The 16,492-nt window shown below is 43.0% G+C and overlaps 1 protein-coding gene across 2 annotated transcripts in view; it reads left to right on the top strand.

The window, feature by feature from the left end:
• Positions 1-15,589: 15,589 nt before the first annotated feature.
• Positions 15,590-16,492, top strand: part of LOC125045833 (aldo-keto reductase family 1 member B1-like) — a 41,687-nt gene continuing 40,784 nt past the window's right edge. For both annotated transcript variants that reach the window (XM_047643345.1, XM_047643348.1), the window contains exons 1-2: positions 15,590-15,703; positions 16,271-16,444. In XM_047643345.1, coding sequence (XP_047499301.1) covers positions 15,611-15,703; positions 16,271-16,444 — 267 coding nt within the window. In that variant the 5' untranslated portion in view covers positions 15,590-15,610. The remainder of the gene's footprint in view (positions 15,704-16,270; positions 16,445-16,492) is intronic.

The raw sequence follows: 16,492 nt of genomic DNA, 5'->3' as shown, positions 1-16,492 counted from the left end.
AAAAATTGCGAGATGGAAGCCTCCTTATTAAAGTACAATACAACTCCCAGATTAAGGATTTACTTAAGCTGACGCAAATTCATGATCATCGAGTAAAAGTAACTATTCCTATTAGCCCAAATACCTGTAAGGGAGTAATCTTTCACAGGGATTTGAGGACGATGGAAGAAAGTGAAATTCTTGAGAGCATGAAGGACCAAGACGTAGTGGACGTTCATTGTATGACCAAGAAGGACGGGAATGAGGAAACTCCATGAGTAAGTGCACCCAGGGAGGCATATGGCGGTCTCTGGAACCGTAGAAGCCTCTGCAAGTCGTTGATGGCAGCTCGTCAGGAGAGGCCTAAAACGGAGTAATGAAGAACGTAGGCCTTGAGTGGATAAGATAATCAAATGCAGAGGTGCAGAGTAGTCTCTCTACTTAATAAATAATAAATAATGAATAACAGTTAAAGGAGGGGAAGCAACAGAAGAGTGAGGAAGGAGAAGGTAAAGCTGTGAAAGTTGAAGGAAGTAGGAGACTGAAAGGAGGGGGGCAAAACCCCTTGCATGTCTTTCTTTTTGTTTTATTTCTGTCATGCTTGGGCCTTAGCTAAGGTGGCAGAAGGCAAGTCTTCATGTAGACTTCCACTGCAGCTGTTTGTTAATTATTTTTATTTCAATAACCACTAAACATAAACTAGAAGAAAAAGAAACGATATTTGGGATTTTTTACTTTTTACTAAGAAACAAGGACACTAATGATGTATTACTATTATTATTATTATTATTATTATTATTATTATTATTGTTGTTGTTGTTTTATTACTTTATGCAACTAAGGCATATGTGAACTAAAACAAACAAGAAACTAGAGTTAATGGGTGACGCAGGGGAAATAAGCTAGATAGAGACAAGGAAGAGCACTGGGTGGTGATGAGGCGAACAGATGGGTGACATGGTTGATGAACAGGGTGATAGTCATTGAATTAATTGCGATGGTCATGAGTTTTGGTCATCTTTGGGTTATTGAAAGCTATGATAACTTTGGTCTGGCGGTTGCAAAGGGGGGGACACTAACGTAAAGCATGTGTAACATATATACATATATACATAGCCTGCATAAGTTGATAGGTGATGACATGTATTTGACAGAAGAGATGACAAAAACGAATTACTGGGATGTGGAACATATTACCTGAACAAAATAAAGGAAAGAACGAAGTAACTGGGCGTTTAACTATTGAAACACAAACAAGAAACGAGAGTGTTGATTACAATAAAATATGTATGAGTATTTTTTTTTTTTTTTTCGATTTCCCCTTTTCTGTAGAACATCTTCATCCGTGTGTTTAGTGGTTCAATCCTGTATGTTCTGCAAAGAGTTTCTGCGGAAATTCGGTCTCGAAATGTTGCGCCGTATACTCAGAGTAGTGCTTTGTCCTGGACTGATTGCATTTTGTATTTTTGTAAGTTTGATATTGCAACTAGTGGGATAGCTGTATATTCAAGAATTGGTGTAACAGTTCTTTTGTAGAGTATGAGTTTTGTACGTGGTGCGCAGCATGAGAAGGGTCTGATTTTGATGAATGTTATTTGTGCATGTGTGATTCTTTGTTTGATGTGTGTGTTGAATCCGGTGTTTGTGAGGTGGAATCCAAGAATGTTGCCTCTGTTTGTGTTTAGGATATTAGTGTTATTGATTGAGAGAGGTAGTGAGTTTCTGCGCACGATGTGGATGAGTTTGAATTTGTTGATGTTTGTCTGTATTGTCCAATGGTACTAAAGGGGTTGATGTTCTGAATAGCTCTTTCTGTTGTGAGTTTCATGAAGTGTTGTGATTTAGATAATTTATCTGTGTGATATCGTCTGCAAAGGAAATATAGTTGCCGTAAGATGTAGGTTATGGCAGATTTGTTGTATACAGGATATACAGGGTCAGAAGTTGTAATTGTATTAATTTTTATTTGAGGCCGTCACGCCAAACATTGTTGACGTCTCGTAAAATAATGTTGAATTGGTGCTTGTTAGCGAGACCGAGAGTAATCTCCTCTTAAGCGAGGGCGATAGCGCTCTCGGTCCCCCTGTGTGGGCGAAAGCCGTACTGCCTACTGTTGTTTTCAAAGTGTGTAGTGAGTCTGCATGTTATTAACCTCTTTAGCAGTTTCCCGGAAACTTCCAGCAATGAAATGGGGCGGTAATTCTCCACCTCATGTACTGACTTCCCCGACTTTAGTATGAGGGTGATGATAGCATGCTTAAGTTTGTCTGTATGGTCAATTGTCTGCATAATTTGCCATAGTAACTTAGGTGAATGATCATGAGATTTAGGGATGCACCCCTGCCTGTTTCGGCTAGTCTGTCAGCAAGCTCGTTCCCTATGATGCCTATGTAGCTGGGGACCCAGTTTATGATGATTCTTCTACCCTCTGTGCAGTGGTAAGCACAATGGTCAGGAGGCAGATGATGTCACTGGGCATGCTGTTCTGTAGACAGTGAATAGCTTCCCTAGAATCTGTATGTATAAGTACGTACCCTTCCCTCAGGGATGCGTGGGCTAGGGTTCCCATGATCGCAACTGCCTCTACCTGTAGAAATGAGACCCTCATGGATTTTGTGGTATCCCTTGCTGCAAAGTCGGCGCCAGCAGTGTGGATTACAAGATCGGCTAATCCAACAGTGAAGTAAACTAGTCATGGGCTATTGGTTCCTTCTCCTTGACAAGTTCTTGACAGAAAACTCGAACAAGGTTTGTGCCCACTGCGGGGGCTCACTGTAGTCAGGGCAGAGGGAAGTCCATGTCCTTAACAAGTAGTTGCTCTTTGAGCTGATAATATTCAAACACCCTAGCTGTACGTGACAGACAGGATTTCTTTGCAAAGAGTTCATAATCTTTCTCTAGGGGTCTGAGTATTTTTTCTCTTCTACTTGTGTTCCAGGGTACCAGGAAGATATTTAAAAGGAATTGTGTTGTTAATAGATCAATTTTGGAGTTCAGGGGGAGAAGGCTTGCATCCATGAGGAAGTTGAGGACCTTTGTCCACCTGGGGGCATCCAGAAGGATCCTGGCAGCTTCATTTTGAACGGCTTGGTGGCAATCGGGGTGATAGAAGCATAGTCCACAATCGGACGGACGACATGCACATGGAATGATCTTAGTACTTTGTGTCTTCCTCCTGCGTGTCTTGCAGTCGTTGCTCTCATGAGTCATTTGAATATTCTTCTGAAAGTAAAATTCAAGATTTGATTCCTCTGATTTACGCCTACCTAAGGTGATGAAAACTTGGCAATACCTCTGCAACAAGCGATGGCCTCCACGTTTCGGCAGAGGGCATTCCTATTGATTTTCATACTTATTTCTCTACCTAGGCCTTTTGTATGTGTTACTCATGCACAATACATGCATTGCTCTAGGCAAAAACATATCTTCCTTTATATGAAGGAATTCATTGATCACAATAGTTAGCATAAAGCGATGTCACGACCACGGCGATTTAGCAGAGGTGATTTCACTATCATTAATCATGTTTATTTCTTGTTAATGTGTAATCTAAATGTGTAACTATACCCCATTTGATTAGAAAGAACACATCTGCATACATTTGAAGGTATTTTTGAATCTGAAATAAATTGATGAACGCAAATGCATGATGTAGACAATCGAATGGCATTGTTGTCACATGGTCACATATTATTTGTTGTATTTAAATTGAATGTGTCCACGACTACATTAGTATAATAACTATTTAAACCATATATACACTATTCTGAGTAATATAAAGGTATTAATTTCATTTATTTATTTCTTGATATTTTTTATAAATTTTATATGGTCTGCATGAGACACTTTTGAGTCTCAAATTTACGCCTCAGAATCATTTCAAAATTGTCTGAGAACGTTCATGGATACCACTCCTGGGGGGGCTGAGTGGCTGGTAGCTCGCCTGACCCGTTTCACGGTGTAGCAGCATGACCCCGCAACCTGAAGCTCAGCATACTTTCCCAGGTTGGGTCATGCCAGGTCCGCCGCCGCGTCTGCGCTCTTTGGACAGCAGGCTCCCCTCGTTCACTGCGCGCTTACACAGCGCTCGTGTACTTAAGCTGCAGAGCCGCCTGCGAGATTACCATTGGTCAGGGCATTGGAGTTGCAACGGAAAATCCGGATCGCCCGAGATCAGGCCATGATCATAATGCCCAAAGATCAAGCTACCCTGAATTTCCTCCGGGAAACGAAGGAGCTAGCAGATGGGAGGAAAGTGAGTCTTTCCCCACTAAATCCCGAGGAAAAGAGAACCAAGATGATGTGGAGCTAATCGCTTCACACCCACATGTCGTGCAGGCTTCCCGAATGTCGAAGGGGAAGACTCCAACCAGGCAAGTCCTGGTGACCATGAAAGGTGCCCCAACCATTACCCTTGAACCCTTGATCTGGGTAACAGGGGCACCTACAATCTTCGAACGTATGTGCCTGAGCCACTTCGGTGTTTCAAGTGCCAGGAATACCGTCACCACCAGACTAACTGTACAGCAAAGCCTAAATGTGGTGTCTGTAGCAAGGCACACAACGCAGAGGTATGCCTTAAGGCACACAAAGAAGAAAAGAGGGACACAACAGCCAAATGTCCCAATTGTGCCAAGAAGCATCACGCCTGGAGCCTGACTTGCTTTGTCAGCAAAGAGGCGGCCCTCAGGCGACAAGAGGTTGCTCAAAAAACAGACTTTGTTCCTGCCCCCCCAGGCACCCATGTCTGGGGAAGGAACAAAAGCGAAAAGGCCTCCCGACCTCCTAAGAGGAAGGAAGCCGCCCCCCGGCCGACACCGGATGTCTCCAACAAAAAGGAGTTTCCGACAATGCCAAAGGTGCAGAAAAAGAAACTAAAGAAAAAAGGTTCTAAGAGCACCACAAAAACCTCCCCAACAGATGATCATCTCCTCTTGGACGAGGACGATATGACTCTCCTGTTGACTGCTGTTGTCTCAGCAGTAGCAACAGCCCTGGGGAGGTCGAGTGAGGAGGCCGAGAAGGCAGTTTCGGTCGCCATGAAGTCAATGACCCAGACTGTCGCAGCCCTGAAGGGAAGAAAGCTGGTTAGAGCAAAACCAGCCCTACCCTCACCCCAGGACAAGACTCCCCTCCCCACTCCAAACCAGGCTATGCCTTCACAGGCAGAGCCAAAACAGGCTGATACTGTGCAGCACGCTGACCCTGCCCAGGCAAGGCCAGCCAAGAAAAAGACATAGAAAAAGCCTGAGAGAAAAGCCAAACCAACCAAAGTCAGAGCTACCAAAGGCTCTCCACTCCCCAGTGGACCCGAGGATAGCCTGACAACAGACGAGGAGCCCTCAACCAGCGAGGACCTCGCAATGGAGTTGTCAGACTCCGACGATGTCTCTGATGTAACTATCACTGAGTAACATCATGACACACCACCTAAGCATCCTACAGTGGAACATCAATGGCTTCTCCGCAAAGAATGCCTTTCTCCAAGCAGTAGTGCGATCAAGGAACATTGACATTGTCATGCTCCAAGAGTCATTAACAGTGGACACTGTTCGCTTCTCAGGGTATCATGTCTTCACACTGCCACGAACACCTGGCAAGAGAGGCTTGATCACCCTTGTGAGAGCACCAATCCCCTGCTCCGCAGTAGACGATGCATCGCACTGGGGAGACGATGTTGAATCCCTTGCCGTCGAGATTCCCCTGGCCGGGGAGCCCCTCAAACTGTACATATACAGCCGGCCAGACTGTAGAAGCTTAAACATCAGCCAGGTCTGTGCTTCTGCTGCACATGACCGAGTGATCATAGGGGGAGACTTCAATGCACACCACCTCATCCTGGCTCCCTGCCGGGCACCAGATGCGGCCGGCTATCACATAGCCGACGTGCTAGAGACATTCCCTGAAATCGCTCTCCTCAACACCCAAGAGCCAACGCATGTCAGAGGGGTCCTAGACCTCACCCTGGCCACTGCGACTCTGGTGGGGAGGATTAGCTGGTGTGTCGATGAGACCGTCGTCACAAGTGACCTTTATGGCACTGTAACTACCGTCATGGATGCTGGCCCAGCCGAAATCCTAAGACCGAATCCAAGGTAGAAAACAGACAAGGTCAACATGCAGGCGTTTCAAAACGCCTTGGCCCTCTGTCTGAGATGCAATGATCCCCCACAAAGCGAAAATGTGGATCTTGAAGCCAGCCTGCTAAAGGCCATTAATGAAGCAGCCTCACTTACCATACCCAAATCTCGGCCTGGGTCCAGAAGTCACAAAGATGCCTGGTACTTCAACGATGAGATCAGGGAGGTCAACCACAGGGTGAACATGTGCCATAAACTATTCCGAAGGCAAAGAACCCCTGACAACTTATCCCTCCTAAGGGAGGCTGTCAGGGATGCCAAGGAAACTGCCAACTGAGTCAGGCAGGAAAATTGGCTGGAATGGTGTGAGTCCTTCGACCACCAAACCATCCTTTCAGACCTATGGCAACGGGTCAGGCAGAGGCAAACAGACTGGCGCACGAGTTCTGTGGGAACGAGCAGCAACAACCTGCCAGCCGAGCTGAGGGCAAGACAAGAGCGTCTACAGCCAGACAGACTTGCTCAGATCAGAGAAAGAGTAGCTGAACCCGATAACTCAGACTTTATATATTCTCTGAGGGAACTAAGGAAAGCCTATAAATCCAGTTCCAACACAGCCCCAGGCTCTGATGGGATCTTGTACCCCATTATCTCCCACCTAGGACTAGCAGGTGAGCGTGCACTCTTGCAACTCATCAAGTTCTGGGAAACTTTCACTCTACCCCAGAGTTGGAAGAGGGCTACCATAATTCCCGTCCCAAAACCAAAGGAGCCGGGGAAGTACCGCCCCATCTCTGTCCTCAGCTGCCTGGCCAAGACGGCCGAGAGGATGGTACTAAACCGGCTCCAGTGGAAAATGGGTCCCCCGCACGAACACCTCCACGGGTTCACAAGGAGCATGGGCACAGCACACAGCATAGCCACGCTCTTATGCACAATTAGCAAGGGCCCAGCTGTGGTGGTATTCCTTGACCTGGAGAAGGCTTTTGAACTGGCAAGTCCGCTTGCCATTCAGGAAAGCCTGATCCAGAAGAGAATCAGAGGAAAGCTCTTGGCTTGGAGAGGTGACTACTTCAGGAACAGGACTGACAATGTCAAATTTCAGGGTCACCTATCGCAGCACATGCCGCTCGAAAATGGAACGCCACAGGGTGGGGTTCTCAGTCCAGCCCTATTTAACACTTTAATGTCCTGCATCCTCAACATGAACCTCCCAGTGGGGTGCAAGATCATCTCGTATTCAGACGATCTCGCTATCACCTCCACTGGACCACGCAGCCAGAATGAAGCCCAGCATTGTCTGGACCTTGTGTCAGAGGAGTGTTGTAGGACAGGACTAAAGATCTCTGCAGCCAAATCCAAAGCCATGGCTCTGAGACAGAGTTCGAGGCACAAGACTTAAAATCCAGGGAGTGGAATTGGAATGGTTCCAGGACTTCCTATACCTTTGGGTAAGGATAGACTGGACCCTCTCTTTCCAGAAGGAGGTCCAGTACCTGGTTGACCGAACCAAAGCAAGACTGTCTGTCATGAGAGCAATGACTGGGAGACGCATAGAGGCCAGACACAAAGTACTAAGATCATTCTTTATACATGCTGTCCGGCCCAATGTGGACTATGCCTCAGTCGCTTTAATTGCCGCCAAGAAAAAGTACACAGACAAATTAGAGACCGTCTAAAATGAAACCGCCAGGATCATTCTGCGTGTCCCGAGGCGGACGAAGGTCCTCAACGTCCTGCTGGAGGCAAACCTTCTCCCCCTAGACTCACGAATCGATCTAATGGCAACACAATTCCTGTCAAAGGTCATCCAGGCTCCCAGGAACACAAGCCTAAGACAAAAATTAGTCAGAAGCCTCGAACAAGACAACGAGCTCTTTGCAAACATCGGGCTGTCTCACACAGCCAGGGTGTTGATACGCCATCAGCTCAAAGCTTCTTGCTAAGGGCATGGACTCCCCCCCCCCCCCGACTTTGCCGAAGCCCTGCCGTGGGCACAGAGCTTGATAGAGCCTGTCAATGAAAAAGAGCCTATACCCCACGCCTAGCCTAAAGGCAGAAGCCCAGAGGGTCATTGCAGCCATCACTCCTCTGGGTAATAGAACATACTACACGGATGGATAGGTCGATCCCTTGAGCCACACTGTAGGCGTCGGCTTTGCAACAAGGGACGCCATGCAATCCATGAGGGTAACAGACAACGCCTCCTCGAATGGGCAGAGGCAGTTGCAATCATGGGAGCGCTAGCCCACACGTCCCTAAGGGAAGGACACGTGGTCATACACACAGACTCCAGGGCAGCCATTGACTGTCTCCAGCACAGCTCACCCACAGACATCTGCCTACTGACCACGATTCTCACAATGGCACAGAGAATTCTTGCTCAGGGTAGAAGAATTATCATCAACTGGGTCCCGAGCCACATCGGCATCAGAGGTAACGAGCTTACTGACAGACTAGCCGTCGCTGGCAGGGGTATGCTCCCAAATCCCATAAAACCAAGCCGAAAATTACTTAAGGAGAAGAGTGCCTTGGTCGGTCGTACCTTCCTCCTGCAGCTTCACAGAGAGGAAACGAGAACCTTCCCCTTGGCCAGCTGGTACTCAGACGCCACAGGCCATGAACCACTGGTACTCTCTGAAGTAATCAACAGAGGTACCGAAGTCATTCTTCACAGAATGCGCCTAGGTTACCACTGTGCATGGCAGATTATCACAACAATTGAACGCTAAGAAAGGTGCTGCATGCATTGCGGCGAGCCGAACGCCACACTAGTCCACTACTTAGAAAATTGTGACCATACACAATTCCTGAGACAGGGACCGCCCACAACAGCCGCCGTGCTGGTAAAGAGGTTGTGCGATATGCTTACACCATGGTGGCAGGAGCGCTTGCTGGCAATCCCGCCGCCACGGTAAGCACCGAGTGTCAGACAACTCAATGAGACAGCCGTAAAAAGCTGACACAGGCCGGGCCATATTTAGAAGGCCTGGGCGAAGCTACAGCTTCGCAAATCATAAAGAAGATCACCAATCCCCGATCCTCCAACAGAGCAAGACCACAGCAGCAGCACACAAGAATTGCCCAGTCCTTAGCCGACTGGGGAGCCTACCGGCTCCCCCGTAGATCTCCAACTTCATCCTCTATCACCCAACCATACCTGTGGGCACTCACAACCACACAGTCACTCCCCAAAGAGATAAGACATCAGACAAGAAAGGAGATGTGCAACATACCCATCCACTATACTGGCGATCTACCGGAGTGACCCGACACAATGGAGTGACACGTTCCGGCGAAGGTGAGGTTTAGGGCCCCTCCCTTGACACGCATTGGCTCTTGAGTATTGAGATAGGCTGCCGTTTTGATTCCCTTCAGGGAGCCAGGATGGGATGGTGTGCAATGAAATCTCCTCCAATGATCACTAGGTCTTGTGCTGCAGTAGCGCAGACCTATTTGATGTCGAAGCTCCTACAGCATGGTTTGTTGTATAGCTTAAGGGGGCCACAGGCCTGGTAGATTTCAACGGCAGGAGATTTGACATCATCACAGTGGGGTGCGTCGGCTATAGCAGAGCAGGGGATTGTTGCTCTGACCAGGGTGATCAAGACTGTGATGCCAGCTGTGCTTCAGCGGCATCACTCACCCCAAGGACTCCCATCTCCACAGCACACAAAGGTGCCACGCACGGCGAACACGTGAGTAGGTAAACCCCTGGGAGAGACCAGAGAGGGGATGCCATTCTACCATTCGTACTGGTCTGTATTTCTTTAGGGAGTGATTGTGTGCGTGTGAGTTCCTACTGGTATGGCTGGGTGCTGTAGGTGAAGTAGTGTTCAACAGGGATCGGGTATTGCTGAACGGTGCTTCCGGATTCTGCGGGTTAAGTACATGAGCATTGTGTAAGCCAGCAGAGAACGAGGGGAGCCTGCGATGAGAGAGCCCAGAGGTGTCCTGTCAGCCAGTCAGGTCTTTGCAGAGTGCAAGTGCGAGGATGAGGCTGTTGACCTGGTGTGACCCAACTTGGGCGTATGCTGTGCTTTAGGTTACATGATAATTCTGCTACATGGCCATGTCTCCCATGTGAGCCAGCCACCCAAAGGCTGGCTCACCTCAGAGATGGGCCTCAGTGCCTTGCACCTCTTCAGGGCGGTTCCTGTTGCAGGACTTCCAGGGCTGTCAATCTAGTAATATCTTTTATGTCCGAGTCGGTAGATTATAGATACCAGAAATGAAAGGATAAATGTTTAAATGAAATCAATTGCAGATATGTAAAATATATTGTTTAATTTTCTTATGATGTATATAAAGAAACTTGATTTGGATTGTGACCCACACAGTAATAACAAAGAAAAGATAAAACAAGGCGAAACTTCCATTAACTTCTATAGAGAAAACTAAATACATTTCTGAGGGTTCCTAATGACATGGAACGCATTTGAGAGGAAACAACATATCTGAGTTTATTTCAGAGGCATTCGATAAAACCGAGAGGTACATGAAAATAAATATCTTCATAGCGGTTATTGGCATTAATATTAATGAAGTCACATAGTCCCTCTCACAAATCCTGAAGTATAACTATGTAAATGTATTTTACCAAGTCTAAAGACTATAACGACCCCCCCCCCCATAAAAAAAAAGCGGTTCCTGAATGGGATTAGACTATGCTAGCAAAAATAAGCATTCAAAGAAAACAATAGATGTGACATCACCGTTTCGGAGCCACTCACGACTGAAACAATTCGAGCCAATCATAGCGCATCCAGTGACCACGAGTCTGTTCTCACGATCCCTCTGCAGCTCATACATTTCCTCTCTTTATATATGACATCATGCACTTAATAGAAAGGTGTTTCCAGACTCGAAAATAGCACCGCACAAGGCACTGAAAGGACTAAATGCACTAGCTTAGTCAATTCATTTAGGAACTATGTTGCATGAAATCTGAATCAGAAACTGTGGAGCAACAAATTTAGCATCACTGTAGATGAAACAACAGACTGTTTTGTCAACGGCTAGACTTATGGTAGTAGTCGAAGGCATTATCACGTGAACAACACGAGGGCAAAGCGGATGCTACACGAACGAGTGAAACAAAAAAGCCGGGACGAGACATCAAAAATAGAATAACATTGCGAGGATTAGAGCGGACTCCAGACAAAAAATGTGGTCAACAGGACAAGACGTAAATACAAAAAATAGAAACGCACCATGACGTCAAAGTGTTGAAAACATCTCGTGACAAAGTGACGCCACATGACGGACTAACAGAAGCAAAAAAGAAGTCACGAGTTCGGAAACAATAACTAGTTTGAAGCGATCACTATATATTATAACACACCAGTCTGGGAACAAGAAAAGGAAATTTTCTGGCAGGTAGAAAAGTTTAAAGTGATAAATACAGTGTTGAAAATTTGCTGGGACACAGGAAAGTCCTGACACAGGTATCTTTCAAATTAGTGAAAAGAAATTATATTATATTCATGATAACTATTAAGGTGTGGCCGGATGGGCTCCCATATCGCGAATAAAAGATGGTTAGTGATAGACAAACGGCGGATTAGATTTCGGATTGGCATCCAGAAGCCATGTCACTTTTGTGGCACATCTTGGTAAGCCCGGTTGAAGTGATTTAGTGCCTTATCTTGAGGGAACATAGTGGACGGGAATGTGCTATGGATAATGTGGATTAAGTAGTATTAGGAATTATTTCTTGATTTATGTGTGGTTATGTAATGGACTAAGAATTGTATTTGATTAAGTTAATTTTGGAAGTAAGAATTATATAATGGAATAATTATAGATTTGATTGTCAAGATTGAAGAATGATATGATTGAATACATATAGATTTGAATTATAAGTGTAAGGATATATATTAAGTTAGTTTAGAAAGTAAGGAATTAATTAATTACTTTTAAGAGATCTCAGCTCTACGGAAGTGCGATCTAACAGTGAAAATTATTAATTTCCAGTCGAGCGTAAGAATAATTTTGCGTTTGCATAATGTATGTATCAGTTAAGCATTTTCTAGGATAAGTTTTTGCTTGATTTAGTTATTGCTTAACGAGATTAATTTAGTATTATGATTGCCTGATTAAGTATAAGATATTTTCTGTCCATTTTTGAAGTGTACTCACTTAATTATTAATAGAGATAATCTTAAGTTTAAGTTAGTAATTGTGTAAGGACATTAACTATGTATTATAAAAAAAAAATTGGTATAAGTAATTCATCTTGCTTAAATATAATGTTCACTATTTTCTGTAATTCAATTTGTTTACTAATATTTTCATGATTCCAATCATTGTATGTGGAGAAACGAATTCTTTTACTCATTGCCTATATCCATTTTAGGCATTGACATTGTTTGCTCTAATTTCATAATTAATAACAGCTTGCTTAAATTGACACTATGTAGTTGCTTACATGTTAACATTTAGAGTAAAGCGGCAAGCTATTTGTTAAAACTAAAAGATGGATATTCAAGGTGGTAAAATTATTGTATTGGAATATAATGAACTCATATGTTGTATTATTGGCATAACAATTTATGTGATTGGCTTTACATTTTGGCTATATAATATTTTTTCAGTTAATAAATAATGTGTACATTTTCTAAAAAGTTGTGAACTTTTCCTCACATTTATCTTAACTAATGGATACAAGTTTGAAGAGTAAATCTGTGAGAGGAATATGAACTGTAAAGATTATATCAGACACTGAGGAGATAAAATATAATAGAAAAAGAGGCAACAACATTGGAATGATATTTCATAGGTAATCCCGATCCAAAAAGATCGTTATACACCATATAAATGGTTTGTATGGTAAATGGAGTGGTAGTTCAGAGGAACTCCACATTCCATTGAAGCTACAGAGTGCGGCGTTGATCCTACGGAGGGGATAAGCCTATAGTGTTTTACATGGCACTATAGACACTTTGTCTCGGAGACATAAGAGTGATAAAAGGCCTTGTAAACAAGGACGCCACTGTGCTCTATGCTGGGTCAGCAGGGCCAGGAGAGGCCAGGGCGCTTGTGTGGCACTCGCGCTACAGTTCAGTACCAACCGTGATCGTGCGTGGACGCCGAAACGGAATATGTTTAGAGAATTTAGTCATTTTGATAAAATCGTATTGAATTCCGTATAACAAGAGCGAAAAGACACCACTTCCTCTAAGGGGAGACATTTAAGTAATATAAGTAACTGTTAAAATGTATAAAGTTATTTATTGCTTTTATAATAACCAATTGAAATAATACTGACATAAAGTGAAGCCTGTAAGAGAGGGGTCATGCATAAAATTGGTAAGTATTATTCTTATACATATATATATTTACATATATATATATGTATACATATGTGTGTGTGTGTGTGTGTGTGTGTGTGTGTGTGTGTGTGTGTGTGTGTGTGTGTGTGTGTGTGTGTGTGTGTGAAACACTGAGCCCTGAGAGAATGAAAAAAAAAAAAAAATGCAATACATACAACTTCCTATCACCCTTACTCAAGTGATGGAAAGTAGTATATCAACACCTCAAAAAGGGCTAGGTAATAGTTCCACTAATAAAATAAATTCTATGACTGTGGAACGTTAGATTATAACTGCATTGCTATATTTAATAAATATATATATAGCCATGGGTCTGCGTCGGAAAAAGCTCTATTTAATACCATCATGAACTATTTAAACTCTCACTCCATACCTTTCTCAAACCTCATAGGTGGAAATTCTAACATTATGGGTTCCCTCAACAGTGTAACTAGTAGGCTGAAGTATGCAAGCCCTGGTATTTGTATATTTATATATGTTGCACATAAATATATGTTCCACTGAATAACACAGAGGACTTAGTGAGAAATATATGTAATTTCTTTGCTCACACTGTTTTACATGAACTTTTTAAGGGGACCGTCCCTGGGTTTGGGGTGGGGGGATGGGGGGGTTCGGGGGAGTCGAAAATGTTATGCCCTGTTTCAGATTCGTATACTACTGTAGAAGTACCCACGTGAATATGAACTCCTGCGAAGAAAAATTAGGTGGTCAATCGAGGGCCGTACCCCGGACAACTATTTCGCTGATCAGCAAATTTCACAGTGGGTTGATAGCCCATGATACTCTCCGAAGGGATAATTCAACTGAGTTGAGGATATTTCCTCATCTCAGTTGAAAGGGGACCAGGAACCATGAGTAGTAAGTATTAGCTTTCTTCTTACTCTCCCTTCCTCCCGTTGTATACCCTGTTTGCTTAGGGGTGATTACGTAAGGGCATATTTATATTTACCCCACACCCCCCCTTATCTTCCCTACCTCCCATTTTCGGTCGGTGTGGGGGGGGGGGGGGGGGCAGGAAATAGGACAATCGAGACGGAGTTTAGTATGATGAATAGAGGACTCCTGACAGCAGAAAAACAAGTTTAGAAGTGCGTGGACGTGATATTACAACGTTATTTTATGGTTACGTGGACCGCGTAGTTTCGGCGCAGGATGACTTCAGTGCTATATTATATTGTATTTTGTGATGCGGTGCAATAACTATTGATCCGATCTGAATGAAATAAAGAACATGAGATAGAGCAAAGGTTGGGCTTTCTCTTATGTATAAAGTAGCCAGTAAGCAAACGAAAAAATATGGAAAATTAATAGAAAATTATAAAAAATTGAAGGTCGATTACTCGTAAAGTTGCTTTTTTTCATATTTCAGACTTCTCACGGCTTACAGTTTTTGTCCGATCTCAAAATGCTTTTTCCCCTAAACAGAACGTCAGTATGCGCATTGAACTACGTATTGTTTTTTTAAAATTCAAAATATATTTTTTTAACGATTTTTTTTACCTTTTTTCTCTCTTTATTTGCAGTTATGTAATATGCGATAATTTTGAAACGAATAAATGAATTTCCAAATTGGAATACGTTTTTTTGTTTATATGACATAGAGGTTTTCTCAGCAAAAGTATTATAGAAAATTAAATGATAACTCTGGGACGTGAGAAGGCTAGAGCTAACCTAACTTCAAAAAGTCGATTTTTCGTGGCGCTTACAATTCCCTTCGGCCTAATTAAATAAAATTCGGTATAAAGATGCATAATAAAATATTATTTCATCCTTCCAAATTTCATTAAAATCTGTAAGACCATTTTCTATTTTTCAACAAAAAAGTGAAAATCGGCATTTTCTCAGGGACGGTCCCCTCAATAAAGAAGACTATCAACGAGAGAACATGACTAATGATATTAAATATCAATGAAAATGGTTTGCAATGGCTGGATGTGAAGAAATAAGAGCCCGATTTAATTTTAACAATAGGCTCTGGAGAAGTGCGGCACACCTATACCCTAAAGCTGTTTTGACCGCTCCCTGAGAACAGAGGTGCCATCATTAATTGATATGGCTATAGAAATGCCACGTTTCAATACAGTTGATAAGCAGGCACTTGATGATGAGAGGCGGTCAATCCCATGGCATTCATTCAAAGAAGAAATTAAGTTTCCTGTATGCTGCAGATAAATTCTTCAAATACAGATTGGAGATTGGAGCAGCTAAGTTCGCATGTTTCCTCTCTCTTCCTACGTGCAATGCAGACGGAGAACGACTATTTTCGAAGCTGAACTTAATCAAAAGAAAAGAGAAAAAAAAATTAAAGTTAGAAGCTGTGAAGTCACTAATACGAATGATTGTGTTGTTGTTGATATGGTTTTTGAATCACCAGAACAAATGTTAAATTTCACTAAAAACTGAAATATGGTAAAAGTGTATTAATAAAGAGATGTCGCCTTTTGCTGCACAAAGCATTATTGTAATCATTCTAGTAACTAACAGAATTGTGATGATGTCATATTTTTTATTTACTTAATTAGGAATGTCTTATTTTTGTAAATGTTTTATTTTTGTAAATATAATCTAAATATTATTCCATTGTTTACATAGAAAAGTATTGGCTTCAGTTTTGATTTTAAAAATTATAGAATAAATTATATTAACACTATTCACAATTACATTGCTGGTCGTACTCAATGTATACATACCCAGCAATGTAATTGTGACGGCTCCAACAACTGTTACATACTATGTGAGATTTTTCACTTCAATAATATAAATTATGCTGTTATCGATTATCTTATTAGGGAGTTACCGATAATCTAACCTTCATCGGTTTATAATAGATTATGGTTTAGTAGTATTATTTATATCCGTTTTCTTTCCCACTAGTTTAGAGAACGGCGGAAGCCTGACACGGAAGCACGCACCCCTGCCCGGAAACAAAATAACACTCTTCTCTTCGGTGAACTGTATATCAGGGCTTTTGTGATGGCAGATCTAAACCCAACGCTTACTTTTAACAATGGATACAAAGTTCCAATTTTTGGCCTTGGTACTTGGAAGGTAATATATATTCATTTTATGCTACCGTTATTGATATCCAAGAACAGC

This window comes from Penaeus chinensis, chromosome 38 (genome assembly GCF_019202785.1).
Source record: "Penaeus chinensis breed Huanghai No. 1 chromosome 38, ASM1920278v2, whole genome shotgun sequence".
Lineage (NCBI taxonomy): Eukaryota > Metazoa > Arthropoda > Malacostraca > Decapoda > Penaeidae > Penaeus > Penaeus chinensis.
The sequence above is the reverse complement of the archived record's forward strand: the minus strand, read 5'-3'. Positions and strand labels throughout refer to the sequence as shown.